The sequence below is a fragment of the Prunus avium genome, chromosome 2 (assembly GCF_965620075.1).
Source record: "Prunus avium chromosome 2, drPruAviu1.hap1.1, whole genome shotgun sequence".
Taxonomy (NCBI): Eukaryota; Viridiplantae; Streptophyta; class Magnoliopsida; order Rosales; family Rosaceae; genus Prunus; species Prunus avium.
This window is the reverse complement of record NC_142285.1, coordinates 37,044,671-37,060,459: the sequence shown is the minus strand read 5'-3', so window position 1 is coordinate 37,060,459 and position 15,789 is coordinate 37,044,671. Positions and strand designations below refer to the sequence as shown.

The 15,789-nt window shown below is 35.6% G+C and overlaps 2 protein-coding genes and 1 long non-coding RNA gene across 4 annotated transcripts; all 3 read left to right on the top strand.

Moving 5' to 3' along the window:
- The first annotated feature begins 3,189 nt into the window (after window positions 1–3,189).
- Window positions 3,190–4,383, top strand: LOC148296961 (uncharacterized). Its single transcript, XR_015834059.1, has 2 exons — window positions 3,190–3,763; window positions 4,106–4,383. It is a non-coding gene; the product is annotated as an uncharacterized LOC148296961 (long non-coding RNA).
- Window positions 4,384–7,363: 2,980 nt separating this feature from the next.
- LOC110765491 (SHUGOSHIN 2) lies at window positions 7,364–10,657 on the top strand. 2 transcript variants are annotated; one of them, XM_021968625.2, is made up of 12 exons: window positions 7,364–7,558; window positions 8,068–8,277; window positions 8,371–8,408; window positions 8,514–8,622; window positions 8,725–8,748; window positions 8,857–8,925; window positions 9,008–9,049; window positions 9,144–9,240; window positions 9,322–9,379; window positions 9,477–9,671; window positions 9,763–9,966; window positions 10,059–10,657. In XM_021968625.2, the coding sequence occupies exons 2-12, from the start codon at window positions 8,080–8,082 to the stop codon at window positions 10,345–10,347; spliced, it is 1,323 nt and encodes a 440-aa protein (XP_021824317.1). In that variant the 5' UTR covers window positions 7,364–7,558; window positions 8,068–8,079; the 3' UTR covers window positions 10,348–10,657. The 2 variants fall into 2 exon arrangements, with proteins under 2 accessions (XP_021824317.1, XP_021824316.1); XM_021968624.2 differs by having other exon boundaries at window positions 7,366–7,558; window positions 8,102–8,277.
- Window positions 10,658–13,130: 2,473 nt separating this feature from the next.
- LOC110765496 (uncharacterized) lies at window positions 13,131–14,491 on the top strand. Its single transcript, XM_021968629.2, has 2 exons — window positions 13,131–13,431; window positions 13,553–14,491. Exons 1-2 carry the CDS (start codon window positions 13,387–13,389, stop codon window positions 14,267–14,269), a joined length of 762 nt encoding a protein of 253 aa, XP_021824321.1. The 5' UTR covers window positions 13,131–13,386; the 3' UTR covers window positions 14,270–14,491.
- The last annotated feature ends 1,298 nt before the right edge of the window (window positions 14,492–15,789 follow it).

Below are 15,789 nucleotides of genomic sequence, written 5' to 3'. Positions count from 1 at the left end.
TGCTGGCCAAAGTGGTGACTCCGTATATATAGTCTCTTTCTATTGAGGGATTTCTTAAATAATTTTATTTGAGGGACACCCTTTAGGGTACCTAGGGATGGCAAAAATCCCCGCAAGGGCGGGTCCTCGTTGGGTCCCCGACCCTAACGGGGGGAGATTTCGGGGCCAAACGGATATCGGGTACGGGGATCCCCGAACTTGAAAAATCCCTGATGGGTATGGGGAGGGGATGATATTGGCGTCCCCATCCCCGAACCCGACCCGAAAATATATATATAATTATAATATTTATGTTTAACACTAAGTTAACCTCCCGCTCCTAATTCTTCCTAATCTTCGCCGGATTTTCATATTAATGTGATTTTGAATAGTTGATTTGAACTTTATATTTAATTTGAATGTGTTGAATGATAATTTAATATGAAATTTAATATTAAAATAGATGATAATTATTTTTTATGCAAAAAAAAATTCGGGGATTCGGGGCGGGTATGGGGGATAGTCCCCCGACAGGAACGGGGACGGGGATTCCCCGAAACCTATTAAACGGGGATTGGTTCGGGGATGGGGGCGGGGATGGAGAACGGGGACGGGGATGGTATTGTCATACCCGGCCCCTACCCGGCCCGTTGCCATCCCTAAGGGTACCCTATAAAAAAAAAATCAACTATCTAAATTGGCTATTTTTCACATATGCAACCCAGGATAAAATAGAGTGATTAATTATTTTTCACATATATTATAAAAGAGTGCCCTCAATAACAGCTCATTATTACTGCCATATATTGTTTTATTTGTACTAGTTAATGCAATTTGCATTTAGGCCGGTAGAGCGATATTCGTTTATATTTTTTATTATATATAAAATATTTTCCTAGAAAGCGGCGATTAATATACTCTTTTATAATTTTTTGTGCTTAACTAAATAATTGTTCACACATAAATAAATAGGTGTGATATTATTATATGCTGTGACTCGTGGACGAAACACTACAGCTCATCTTCTGTAGCCATTTTATGGTGTGGATTTTTGTATGCGGATGACGTACTTATTTTAAGAAAAGTTCGTACATTTTTTATTCGGGTTACCTAATAATGTATTTAAAATATCGAAATCATCTATATTTTAGGTTATTTTTTAAGAATTATCTCTTCAATATCTCATAATTGTTTGGTTATCTAAAATGTACACACACAAAAAGCAATTTGTTAAATAAAACTAAAACAATGATACCAATACAAAGGGTTTATAGCTCAAGTGATTAAGAGTATTTACCTCTGCACCTGAGTTACTAGGTTTCGATTCCCCCCTCCTCCAATATCGCTTGTATCGAAAAACGAAGATATCAATAATTAGATGAATAATAATTTCTGAAAAGATGAACAATATATATATATATATATGTATTTTTTTTAAAAATAACTGGACGATTTTGATCATTGATTTAAAGCCCCATAAATAGGATGTACTTAGAGCATCTACAATCATGCTATAAATCTTTTTTAATTGGTTCATCTTTATTAAAAAAATATTTTTTAAAAATAGTTAACATTAATTAAAGGATGGAGACAAGAATATGAGTCCTTTCTGTCTCCTCATATTTAGGAGCTCTTAGAAGTCTCCCTATTTTAAGAGGTGGATAGGGAGCATGGTGTCGTTTTCATGTCAACCCACTTTTCTTAATGGGTTGACACGACATGACACAATAAGAAAACGGGTTGAAAATATCAAACACGAACACGACCCATTACAATTCGCGAATCACACAACACGACACAATAATCCGTTAAGAATTAAAAAACAAAAAAAACAAAAAAAAACAAAAACAAAAACAAAAATGTTAAACAATTAAAAAATCAACCAGTGCACAAAAAAATAAATTCAACACAGTCCATAGACAAGCTCGAAGGTGAGATTGGAGATGCCCGGCGAGTGGCCCTCAAAGGTTTGGGCAGCGGAGATGGTGGGAATGGAGGAGAAAGAGTCATCAGAGAAGGTGAGAGAATAGGTTGGATCGATCGGTGAGGGAGGGAGACAAAGGGGGAAGTGGTTGGGATGGCTCATGGTGGTTGGGTGGTGTAGTGGCTGCTTAGGACTCTCAAGTTGAGAGAAGAAGAAAGCTCAAAGTCAAAGGTTGCTGGGTTTTGGGGAGAGAGAGAGAGAGAGAGAGAGAGTACTGAGAGAATCGGGGAAATGGGGGAGGAAGAGACAAAATGGAAGAAAGAGAAGAAGAAAAAGAAAGAGATAAATTTACAAAAATGTCCCTGAACTTAACGAGTATTCGCGAATTGACACGACACGACACGATAGCTTAACGGGTCAACACGATATCAACACGACACGATAACTCAAACCCGAATATTGAATTTTTCGTACAAATTCGTGTCGTGTTAATGGATCGTGTACAATATTGCTAGGTCTAATTGTAAATGCTCAACTATAAATAAAATAAATAAATAAAACTTTATTTATAGTAAAGTATTTATCCTTACAAAACCATTGAAGTCCTGATAAAATCTAGTTCGTAAATTTTGCAACCAGAAACTGTGATTAATTAGCATCAACAACACCAAAGTTGCTATAAACAAAACAACATCAAAAAAGTAAACAAAATAAACAATTTAAAATTTAATTTTATGAAGAAAAAAAATTATATATTGATAAGAGTCAAGTTAAGTGACGTTGATTAAAGGATGGAGACAAGAATATCTTTTCAACATTTTGTTTTTCCACATTAAACAAACCAAGAAACTTTGTTTTCCGCCGTATAATCCTCTCCAGAAAAAAATGAACAAAAAAGGATGGAGACAACACAATTCGATCTTTTTCAAATAAATCGGCTGTGACTGTGATATGAATAAAGAAATGTATAATGGAAGAGTTTAGGACGAAGAAAATTGTTACTAAATATAATGATTGGCTTTAATTTTCAATTTTTATAACAAAACAAATGTGTTTTGATAGACAATTTAACATGTTGTGTTACGGAACTATTAATATCGGGAAAATATACAAAATACGGGATTAAGAAAGTAGTGAAACTGAAAATAATTAGGTGTATTTCAGTTTCAAGGTTTAAGTACGTGTGTTCCGTGATCAGTTAGGAGATACTTTTCTCTATAATAAACTTGGCATAAAGATCAATCTAATAGATCCAAGAAGGCTTCTTTTACGTAGGTCCTCACCCCCAACCAATTAATAATTCATGATCGTGTTATATAAAAACGTAAATTAATTCCATCGCTCTTTTAAAAGTACCTTGCGGACGCCATGTGTTTCTTTATATTTACAATCAGGGGCGGATCCACAGAGGAGCAAGGGTAGTCAATTGACCCCTGCAATCTCTGAAATCCTCCATTAGAGCAGCCAATCTTGACCCTTGCAAGGTGTTCGACGAAATGCCCCAAAGAGGCAACTTGTGTGCAGCTGGAGAAGAAGGGCAGTGCAGCTGCCTTGTGCCCAGCGCGCAGCGCGCGCCTTCCCTTTTTTTTTGTTCGCTGGACGTCAAAACGACGTCGTTCTAATTAAGTTTTTTTTTGGGTCGCTCAACATCAAAACGACGTCGTTTCTTCACAGGTTTTTTGAAAAAAGAAAAAAAAGAAAACGCAGCTTGCTGCTGCTTTCCCCCCGATAATTCCCCCCCTTTCATACAAAAGTAATTCATTAGCTTCATTGAAGGGAAATAACCAAATTTACTTACAAAATAATAATTAAAAAAACCTCATCTCCCTCCTCTCTCTCTCATTAGAGTTTTCAAAACAGGTTAGTTCATTGAAATTGATTGAGCTTTCAACTGGCCGTATCCTATCCATCATCGAAAGAAGTTAGATCGTGAAATATCAAATATAGATTTCAAGGGTTGAAATTTTTGAGAAGTTTTCAGTTGGGTTATTATAAGAGCTTTCAGTTGGGTTTAGATTTTAGTTCTGTTCTATTTTTTTTCCTCCTCCTTATTCACTTTATGTTATGTTCTTCTTTTTTTTTTTTTTTTTTGGTCTTCTCTTTCAGTTGAGTTCTATTTTTTTTCCTCCTCCTTATTCACTTTCTGTTCTGTTCTTCTTTTTCTTTTTTTTTTTTTGTTTTTTTTTTTGTCTTCTCTTTCAGTTGGGTTGAGAAACGCAACGCAAGTGGGAGGAAAATGATGGTGCTGAAAAAGCGAGGACACGTGAGTGTGCAGCGCTAACTGAGGAGATGGCTTCCTTGAAAGCTGAAGTGGCAGACTTGCAGAAGTGGCTCTCCTGTTCCAAGTTCCAATCAGCATGTAGAAATATTACAAAAGAGAAATATGGACCATTGAAACTGAGAATGTATCTTTTTTTTTTACTAAGTTGTAACTTGGATTTATTTGTGTTTATTTTAATTAAGCTGTGTACTTATTTGTTTTTGTGAGATTGATATACACATAAACTTTGTAAGATGATGAAGCTTTCAATTTTAACTTTTTTATGATAATATTATTTGTTGTTTATTGGGTTTTTAAAAATGAATTGAGGCGATTTTGAGTATTTGAGTTAATTTTATATTTATATTAAATGTGTTTAATGATAAATTAATGTGAGATAGAAAAAAAAAAGACAGAAAAGAATGAAAAACAAAAGATTTGTCTAAAAAAAAATTGTGAGATTTTAAACGTTGACCCCCAAAGAGGAAATTCCTGGATCCGCCACTGTTTACAATGACATCCCTATGGTAATAATGTCCGAACGTCCAGATATGAACTAAGTTGTTTGGATTGTTTTAATTCCAAATGTTCATAAAATGTGAAAAACTTCAACTCAATGACAGTATATAGTAATTTGAAACACAACGATTTTGAGGATGTGACATTAATAAAGTCACGTACGAATTAAGGTTACATCATCACTACTCTAGTGTAGTGGGCAGTATATGTTGACTCATTGCCACTCATATGACAATGCAAGCTTTTGAAATTATTATAAACTCACAGTCGTTGAAATGTAGTAATTGTCTCAATTAGTTGATGATGATATGCGTGTGATCAATATAGGACTAACAATAAGTTAATTATGTCAACAATGACAAGTAAATGCAGCCTTATTGCATGGTGGATATATAGCTTATTTGAGAGATGTTTTTATAGGGTCCATCACGTATTGTATTTCAAAGATTCAAATCGTTTAGGTTTTACATATTTTCTCAAAGATTATTTATGCAAACAAATCACTTGAATCCGAAATTATTTGACCACTCAAATAGATGATTGTTATTATAGCCTTTTGTTGAAGTACCGTGTTCGTCTATTTTGTTGATTCCAACATCTGCCTTAATGGTTTTTAATTTGCTTGAATTTTTGCGATAATGATCTATAAGTAAAGACTTGAAAACTAGACAATTCGGATCATTAAAATATATTGCGTAAGGATCTCTCAACTGAAACTCTTTATATATATATATTCAAGAAGAAAGATAATGTTTAAGGTTTGTTTGGGAAATGCTTTAAGGTTTCTTCGTGAATAAGCATATGAAAGGTGTTTGTTTTATAATCCATAAACACTTTTAATTCCTTCTACTACACACTGCCAAAGATGTTCTTGATTACTTAAAAGCACCATAAAAAAAAAATGCCCCAAAGCATGGAAACACGCCTAATGTTATTTAAGTTTTATATATATAAAAGCTTCAACTTAAGTTCAAGTCTAGAAATGGAGTAGAATTTTCATGCAATGGGAGATGTCATCGTAAAGGTATTCCAAGTCAATCCTGCACTCTCACGTGGGAAAGTTAAAACGTATGACAATACGTGATTGATTTGGAATACCGCCACAGTAATGTCCGCTTACGAATAAGTTTCTCTCCTAAAATTAATATATCATTGAATAACAAATAAATAAACGGAAAGGACTGTAACGGGAGGAATGCACATTTCTTTTTGTAAGTGCAAAGTTAAAACTTTGTATACATATATCTTGATACGTACTCCAACTTGATCTATACAATGTCTATTCTATTGTATGAATACCAATTGGGTTTCATCAGAGAAAGAGACCTGCAAATTGCGTTTGGGATAAAAAGAATGTGCAAAGTTGTGCGTAATCGTCTACTTGTATTATTTGTCTTGATAGAAAGAAAAGTGCAATCCATTGTGTTAACACAAAGAAAGTCGAATAAAATTAGGCGTGTTTCCATGCTTTGCAAAATTTTGCATGACTCATAAAGCTTTTTCTTTCACATGAAATAAGGAGATAAGAAAATACTTTTCGAGTCAAAATTATAATAAAACACAACAAAAAAATCAAATCAAAGAAAAGGAGGAACAAGAAAGCTTGCATCCGATTGGTTATTAATTAGATAATTGTAAGTTGATAAAAAGAAAAAAAGGAAGGGAATAGAAGCATTTTATGATGAATTCTTGGCTCTTTTGAAGTGGAAAGATTCTAAACCAACGAGGAAAGCAAGAAATGTAGGCTTGTGATATGTTGCATAATGCGTAGGGGTAGGGCCACAAGAATCAAACTTACGCTTCCGACTTTGTCCATAAGATAAAACCCACAAGAGTCAAATTTTGAGTTATGGTTGCATGGCCCACGGTTAGACTTATAAGATCAAAACATGTGTCACATATGCCTTGCCCGTATTCCCCTCATCCATTGTACCTACGTAACACACCTCATTGTCATTGGAAAATAATTATATGAGATAATGTTCTTAATTAAAGTGATTAGACTCACCACGTCAGTATAATAACCCGCTGCGGACGAAGTCATGGAAACTTTCTTCGCAAGAAAAGACTCGCTCATTATCATTAAGTACTATTAATACTAACTTTCGTGATATGCTGATCATATAATATGATTCATATGCATCAATTATTAATAGTTGACTAGAAATAATCGACGAGTGTTCTAAGCAAACCTCTTCCTTACATTAGACAAACAATGATATTTGTATAATACTAACTTTACACATACAATGATATTTCTAAGCAAACCTCTTCCCTATATAATAACACGCTACGAACGATGTCATGGAAACTTTCTTCGCAAGCAAAGATCTGCTCATTGTTATTAAGTACTGTTGATACTAACTTTAGTGGTATACAAATCACAGAATGAGGTTCACATGCATCAACAATTAACATTTCGCTAGAAATAGTGGATAACTGTTCTTAGCAAACCTCTTCCCTAGACATACAATGATACTTGTCACATTTTTTATTTATTTGGGTTGACAAATTGGGTATTTTCTTTTTTGGGCTAGGTCTTAACAAATGGAATTGAGTTGGGCCCAATTGGATTGTTTTGGGCTATTGGCCCGATTTGATTTGAGTTCGGGTCCTCCGAGGCTGATTTTAGCTTCGGAAAGCCGTAGGTGTCCCGAGCCTATCACAACATAGTTACGAATTTACTCTTCCCACAGTCTCTCTCTTTCCCTCCTGATTCAATTTCCAATACAGTCCAACGACGGCGTTTCTTTTCCTTCACATCTCACAGTCGCAAGAAATGAGATTTTAGAGAGAAAGAAAGAGAGATTAGGGCTTCAGCTCGGGTTTCACGATGGAAGGTCTCATCGTTCGTGACACAGAAAGCGGTGCTGGAGGTAAATTTCTCCGATTATGATTTTCTTTGAGCTATTTGTATTTGTACTTCTTTTTTTCGGTTTTAGTCCTTTTTAGGTTATTTGAAGAACGATCTTCTGCTAGTGTTTGTGTATCAACATGAATAAGCGTTGGATTTTGCGGTATAGCTTCATTTCTTGATTAACAATTAATGTTTGAAGGTTACGGTTAGTGACAAACTGCAACTGCGAATTCTTGTGCTGGTTGGGATTCATAGGGCTAGGATTTGTTGAAGTTCTGAGAATCGTTTGGAGCTATCGAGGTTTTCTAGGGTTCATTTGTGTAGAATCTAGTGGAAATTTGTTGGAGTTTGAGATAAGCTCTGTTTGATTACTGAGAAAATGTAGGAAAAGAAGACTTTTTTAACTGCAGCTAGCTAGTGTAGCTACTTGATTTAGTCGGGGGAGCTTTCCATTATTTGGGAATTCTCGTCTACTTCTTCTTTGATTTCATGGTATCCAATTATGGATTGGGCTTTTTGCAAGGTTAGGCTTTGCTGAAAATGACAGAGGTATTTGGTGTAGATAACAAGGTAAAAGGAGGGAAAATAGCAAAGGGATCTTCAATTGGAAGTACCTCGAGGAAGAGGCTTTCTGATATAAGCAACTTGCAGCATCAGCAGCCTAAACCAGCAATCCAACAGGTGAAGCAGCAATTTGACTCACTTACAAATAAAGAGTACGTTGACAATCTACAGAAGGTACATTCTTAGTTGCATCTGTCATAATCCCTATATCTAAATAAGTTGATGATGTAGTTGGTTTAGCTTACTTTGGTTTTGCTAAATCCACAGGAAAATAGGACACTGATGAAACTGCTTGCTGACAGAAAGTATCCTTGGCTATCTATTTTAATTATTGTGTATTTCTCTGATTGATATTCCTAATCTGGTTTGGCATGTTTTGCTTCGTCAGTTTCCTTAATTCTATTTGGAAGCAAAATCATTGAATTGAGCAGAATAGAGTTACAGAGCTTGAGAATCAATCTGCAAAAAGTACAGCAACAGAATTTGCAACTTGCCCAAGCAAATAGCCAGATGTTAGGGGTACTTTTTGCACATTTTAGTTGTTGATTGTTCAAATCTACCAAGATGCCTGGTAATTTCATCAACTGATTTTAGAATTGGTTTTCTACTTCGATTTTGCAGGAACTCAGTTCAGGTAAAGATAGGGTAAGTCAAGTTTCTGCTGATGAAGTCTGAATAGTGTATGCCTTCACTTTCTATTTTAAATTCAAGTGAATTAGCATGAATTAACAATTATCTATTTTTACTTTTCAGTTAAAGGCACTCCAGCACGAACTTGCATGCAGAAATGGTTTGCTCAAAGTGAGAAAACTGGAGGCTGAGGTCAGTTTATCTACTTAAGACTTTAGTCAGTTTTGTAAGGTTATAGACTTTGTTATTGAATTGTAAACCCCTGTGTTCCTAGGAGAGAGAGAAAAGAGGAACATGCCAAAATACAGAAAATGAGGTACTTTGCAGATGCCTGTGTGGTTTCTTAATTAAACTTTGAAAGTTTTCATTGACCTATATATTGTTTACATATTTCCTTTCACTACCCTTAGGTATATTCAGCTAAGTATGCTGAGGCAGGGGAGTCCTTGCAAGCAGACAAGGAGAATGGGCCTTGTACCAAAAGGGAACGACAACCAAACAATCGGCGTAAATACTAACTTGGCGTCTCATTGTTTTCTGGGATCTTGATACTGTGCTAACATTTTTCACCTATTTATTTGCATGCAGCTTTGGGCACTCCTACCGTTGAAGTAGTCCAAGTTAAAGCGAAGGCTGACAGCAAAAGGTTTGTTTGTTTATGTTTATGTTTGATTACTTTATGCAAGTACAAGTTTTCAGTGGGATTTCACTTTATTTACACATGCTTTATGGTTTCATAATAGACTTTTGAGAAGGCAGTCTGCAAGGTTTAAAACTGAAGATTTGTTTGAGACCAATGGTACCAATGGTGAAAAAGTTCCTGTCTCTCCTCTATGTGATAATTTGGTTCATGAAAGTGGTCCAATATGTTCATTAGTGGAAAAAAAAGATCCTACTATTGAAGCAATCCAAGCTAAAGAGAAGCCTGGCAACAAAAGGTTTGTTGATGTATGTCTGATTGCTTTGAGCAAGTATATACTTTCAGTAGGTTTTCACTTTATTTACAAGTTCTTTATGGTTTCCTAATAGACGTTTGACAAGGCAATCTGCGAGGTTTAAAACTGAAGAACGGGAGGCAACTGAAGAATTGTTTGAAACCAACGGTAACAAATTTCCTGTCTCTCCTCCACTTGATAACGTGGTTCATGAAAGTGGTCCAACATGTTCATTACTAGAAAAAGAAACTCCTACTATTGAAGCAGTCCAAGCTAAGGAGAAGCCTGACAACAAAAGGTTTGTTGGTGTATGTTTGATTGTTTTAAGCAAGTATATATTTTCAGTAAGTTTTCACTATATTTACAAAATCCTTTATGGTTTCCTAATAGACGTTTGACAAGGCAGTCTGCAAGGTTTAAAACTGAAGAACGGGAAGCAACTGAAGACTTGTTTGAGACCAACGGCGACAAATTTCCTGTCTCTCTATGTGATAATGTGGTTCATGAAAGTGGTCCAACATGTTCTTCAGTGGAAAAAGAGGATGAAGGATACAGTGCCCCAAGATCTGAAGGTCAGGAATGTCGAAGATCATCTACAAGGCCACTGCGCCGAGCAGCTGGGAAGATCACGTCCTACAAGGAAATTTCTATTAAAGTGAAGATGCGGAGAGATTTCTGAGTCAGTTATTCTCAACTTGGCACTACATTCTGTTGGTAACATAAAAAGCAAACACGTAATTGTCGTCCCCTGTCTTTGTGCCTTCTGATATAGTCTTGTGATATAAAATTACTCTCTTTTTAGGATAAATGCTTCTAAACTTGTAAAGTTTCATGCTGATCTAGTTTCTCTTAATATCATCAGCAGATGTTGGTTTAGAATGCTCAATCCAATTGCTGTATTACTCCATCATTGCAGTACTTTGTTCTTACCAAATTACCTAAGTTGTTGTACGTTAAAAATGTTCACATGCGAGAGCTTATTGAAGAAATCGCCTCGATTCTTCGATGTTTTAGTTTAAAAAGAAGCTCCAACTTAAGTCCAACTCTAGAAATGATATGTTTATTGAATCACAAATAAATAAGTGTGAATGAGCATTTCTTTTGTAAGTGCTTCTAAACTTGTAAAGTTCCATGCTGATCTAGTTTCTCTTGATATCATGAGCAGATGTTGGTTTAGAATGCTGAACCTGATACATGTCGAATTTTAGTTGTAATACTCCATCATTTTAGTGGTTGCTTTGTGAAGGGGAAAATGTTATTATTTCTCTGATCTCATGATTTTAGTAAATTTTCCTTTGCAGTACCTTGTTCTTACCATTCATCCAATCACTGGTGGTTATGATTTATTTTTCTTTTTTCTTTCCTTTGTTTATATAATATTCTGATGATGTGGACTAATCTTGAATAAGTTGATGTTATGATCCAATTATGAGAATGTGAAGGGCTGGACCCCACAGCACCGATCGCTCTAATCACATGCAAAAGATCTTTTTGAAGCAAAGCAAGTGACAAAAGAGGTCGATTCCTTTCTTTTTCTTACATCATGATCAATCACCCTTTGACAACTCCAATCCGCGTTCTTGCACGAACGAAACTAGAAAAAAGAAACTCTAAACAAATCACCCAACTTGAAGCAAAACCAAAAAAAGCTACTCGTTTTGACAACAAACTTTGAAACAGATTGGAATTGTGAGTACCCTTTGACTAGTTGGACCTCGCTAGTTTTCTCATGTCCACATGTTGAAGTTAAGATTTTTGGTTTTCGTATCGTGTTAACGTGTATCGTTTAATGTAAAATTAATTAACAATAAACCGAGCGAAACAAAACGTTTATATGTTCTCATAAGATTATCATATCATAACTTACAAGAAAAGAAAAAGAAAGGCGAACAACATAAATTGTATATCACGATTAGAACTAGGATTAAGATTTGCTCAAGTGACAAAAGCAGGTGGAAAAGTGAATTAAGATTGCATCAAATCCATACGAGTGAAGTCATGCTCTCTAAAAATGGAGAAAGGGAAGAAAATATTCATTTTTTCCTATCCTATGATGTGTCACATTTTAATTGCACCACACGAGAGCCCACTTGAGTTTTTATTTATATTTGGTTTTGAATATATAATTGCATTTGTGCATGTGAATGTGTTTTGAAGCATGAAGAATTGGAGATGGTGGACTCATCATGGCATTTAGACGTTGGGAGGACCCACACGCAAAGCATTGTTTGGACAAATCTTCCCATGTATCCAGTTCAAAAATCTGAATCAATGATCAACACATTTTCATGTTCATTTTAATCCTTTCATCACTGGATAAATTTAATTTTTTACCCTAAAGACCCTACCATTATCTCCTTTGCCAATTTTGTGAAGATTTCATTTCAATTCTACACACATACCACCCATATGATATTGGTGCGTCGCATTTTGCATTTCTTGATCAACATTTTCTCAAGGGTAATGAGAAAAAAACCTTTATGTTACTCTGATTATGTATAAGATTTAAAATCAATTTCGAGTATGTGCAATTACTCGCAAATCACATATGCAAATTGGGTTATAATTCAGGGACTATTGCTCCTAACAACCCCTTAAATTATATTGAAATAGTATGCAATGAAAATCCAAATTTAGAACGTTGAAATTTGTAGAATGCGCTCGAGTCCAATTAGGATACTTTTAATCTTATACATTACTTTAATGATATGTTCAGAACAATTTTATGAGCTTTTTTTAGGGAGGAATAAAATATAGGGTTTCTAGTATTCTCCGAAAAATACAATCATCAAAAGTTATAAAATAATATTTACTATATATATAAAACAAACACAACCTAATCCAGAAAAAAATTGTATGTTTTTAGAGCCGCAATTTCTTTATTTGGTTACTATTACCAATTAGTGGAATCAAAGTTTGAGCAAAGGGGGGCGGCCAAATGAAACATAGCAACCATTTATACATTTTTATCCTCAAGAGTCAAAAAGAACACTTGAGCTTATAATATAAAGGGAAAAAAAGGGTTATAAATCAAATGGCTTTAATCATTCATCAAATATGACTTTTTTCTTTTTGTTGTTTAATTCGAGAAGGTGGTGTTCTATACCAGACATAAATTTAGGTTCATGGAATAATAAAGCTAATATAGTATTTACTGTTTATCTTTTAAAAAGTAGCGATTTCGTATTCTTGTGAAAGATGTGATAAATGAATAGTAATGTAATCGACAACTAAGCTAAGCGTGACATTCATCTCTATGAAATCCATCACATCCGTCACATGTAAACTTGCAATATTTTCGTTAAAATGCCACCTCTTTAAGAGAAGTGTAGTTTAAAATAGAACCAATAAACGTGTTATGTGTTACATCGCTCTTCGGTAAAAATATGCATGTGCACGTATCATGCGCGGCTGAGATAAGGTAAAAGGTGTAGCTGATGAAGACTTGTGTCTCACTGCAGATTTCAGATTCCCTTCTACAAAATTTTCAGTCCTCGTGTGCATTTTATAGGGTACAAAGAATGCACTTGGCGCGCAATTGACCTTTCTATAAATGCTTTTGGCCTTTTGTGTTTTGTTCAACCTTCATATCTCATATGAATGAAGAGAAAGATAAGGAGAGAAAAACCAAGGAAAGGGAGCAGAAACCAACTACTTGTAAGCCACCACCAACATTTTGCCTTAGCCTCTGCCTCTGCCATTTGAATCCTTGCAACTAATGGAAGTTCAGTGCAGTCCTTGGGAACTTTGCTATCAGGAAGAGGTATTTGATTCTTGTCAAGTTTCTGAAATTCTGTTTTCTCAAGTTGAAAAAGACCCAATTGGCCCTTTCTGCTAGTTTCTTGTGTGAACATGTCTAATTTATTTTCTTGAATTGGCTGCAGGGGATACAAGAGTTGAAGCATTCTCTTCTGTACACAACCTTGGAGCTTGAGACAGCAATTTTGTCAGCAAAGGAGAAGATTGCGAAGAGAGAAGAAGAACTTGTTCAGCTCAAAGATCTCCTAAGCAGAACCCTCCAAGAGAGAGATGAGGCTCAAGCAAAATGCCAAAGGCTAGTTTTGGACAAGCTCATGCTCCAACAAGAGCTGCAAAAACAGCAAAAACAACAAGATCAAGAAGTAGTTGCTGCACAAAATGAGGAAATTGAATCAAAAGGCAGGGACTCAAACAACAAACATTTTGCCTCTTCTGACTCTGATGAAACCATCACTGCATCACCAAATGCAGACCGAATTATGATCCCACCACCATTGTCGCCACAACCACAAGCTGCATCAAAATTGGCAGCTGAGAAGCCATTAGTATTGCCAGAGAAGGGGAAGCTACTGCAAGCAGTAATCGAAGCCGGACCGCTCCTTCAAAATCTTCTCCTGGCTGGACCTCTGCCTCAGTGGCAGCACCCTCCTCCCCAGCTCAAATCCATTGAGATTCCACCGGTTGCAATCTTTCCTCCAACGCGGCAGCGGCTTCTGCCCCAAGACTCTTGCATTAGCAGTAACATTAGCTGTTTCAGCAACAAGAGAAGCCTGGTGCACTGTGATGAGCCTGGTTCTGATTCTTCACCCATCACCAAGTACCAAAAGCTTCTTCTGCGTTGACCAAAACTGCTTTTTTGCTTTTTAGTTACATGATTTTCTAAGGCTGCCCATCTTTTTCACACTGTCACACATTCAAAGGTAGCAGCATGAAATGGATGGCCACAATGCCTCAGTTTGAAAATTGTTTCAAACACCAGCCAGTCTTAGGAATGAAAAATCCTAACTTGTTTGATTTAGCATATATATGTTGGATGGAGACTTGAATCTATATCTCTTTCAGCATTTAGCTGCTCTAAATTCTGTAGTTGATGTGAAATTAATGGGAGATCAAATTACAGTAACCAAATTTCAGAAAGATGGTATTGTTCAATTAAAAGCCATAATTGTGCTCATGCTATTTCATCTCACTTTTGCTTTTCTTGGTACATCAAATCAAAGTAGCATAATGATGGAAGATATGAGCATGACAAATGATCACAAATCTCCCAGAGATTTTGCTTTTTGTGAAGCATGGACACCAAACATACAACTTGATTGTGAGTGTCTGCCATAATCCCACCAAAGGCATCTAATTAGATTTATGATGCAAACGGTTCAGTTGGTAATTAAACTAGTTGTAATAGCAAATAAAGACCAAGTTCAACTGGAATTATTCAAGAATATAGGGTTTAGGGTTGGTTTAGACTTGGTTTAGACTTAATGCAACAAGTCAATAAAAATTAAAGGGAAGTAAAAGTTTGTGGATGTTGCTTTCTTTAGTTTGAACCTTGAACCATCGAGCCATATGATAATCATGAAGGCACATGCTGAGTGAGGAATTTGACAATTAGGCCCCACAACTTTTGGACACATTTACAACATTGTTGTGTCACGGCTAAGATCATCTCCAAAAGATTAGGCAAACCTCATTTGCCTAGCCACATTAGTATTTTCATGCTCCAAGGAAAGAGGCAAATGGGTAAGCAAAATATACCTACTCTACCCAACAAGTCAATATTGCGTACTTCAAAGTGAACAAATTGGCCCAATTTGTACACTTACATTGCATAGTCTCTTGGGGTGGCCAACTTTTTTCATGAGGCGAATGCGTTGGCAACATGCCACCTAGGTTGTTATAGTACAATATTACCTATTTCATTTGCATACTCCCTTGGAAATGCTCTAAGTAGGGTCTGGCATGGGAGCTTAAGCCACAACCATGGTGTGGAAGGTGAAGTGCATTTTGGTAATTGACAAAATCGCTTTTTATTTGTATTTTTCTTAAAATTCGGGCCTTATTATCCATCCCTCCTAAGTCCTCACTATTGTATGTCAGTCTTGTCTAAATTTGATCTTAAGTGGCATTATTGTCGTCACTCACCTCATTTGCATACTTTTCTCTACAATTCATTAGTTATTATATTCTCATAATAATCCAACTTTAATAACAAGTTATATTCTTGTCTATCTATTTTTGTTTTCTTTCAATCCATCCACTGTATTTCCAGGAGTGGAGAGAGGCCTTGATCAGGCCCTGATCCCCCAATTTTAGGAATATATAACATATGGAGGGAGATAATAAGAAAAATAATAAAATCTAA

Bases quoted from the DNA above. Each gene is read 5' to 3' on its own strand.
- LOC110765491 (XM_021968624.2), top strand. From the start codon at position 7,516: ATGGAAGGTCTCATCGTTCGTGACACAGAAAGCGGTGCTGGAG. The intron at 9,241-9,321 runs GTAAATACTAAC...ATTTGCATGCAG, and splicing joins ACGACAACCAAACAATCGGC to CTTTGGGCACTCCTACCGTT. The intron at 9,672-9,762 runs GTTTGTTGATGT...GTTTCCTAATAG, and splicing joins GAGAAGCCTGGCAACAAAAG to ACGTTTGACAAGGCAATCTG.
- LOC110765496 (XM_021968629.2), top strand. From the start codon at position 13,387: ATGGAAGTTCAGTGCAGTCCTTGGGAACTTTGCTATCAGGAAGAG. The intron at 13,432-13,552 runs GTATTTGATTCT...AATTGGCTGCAG, and splicing joins AACTTTGCTATCAGGAAGAG to GGGATACAAGAGTTGAAGCA.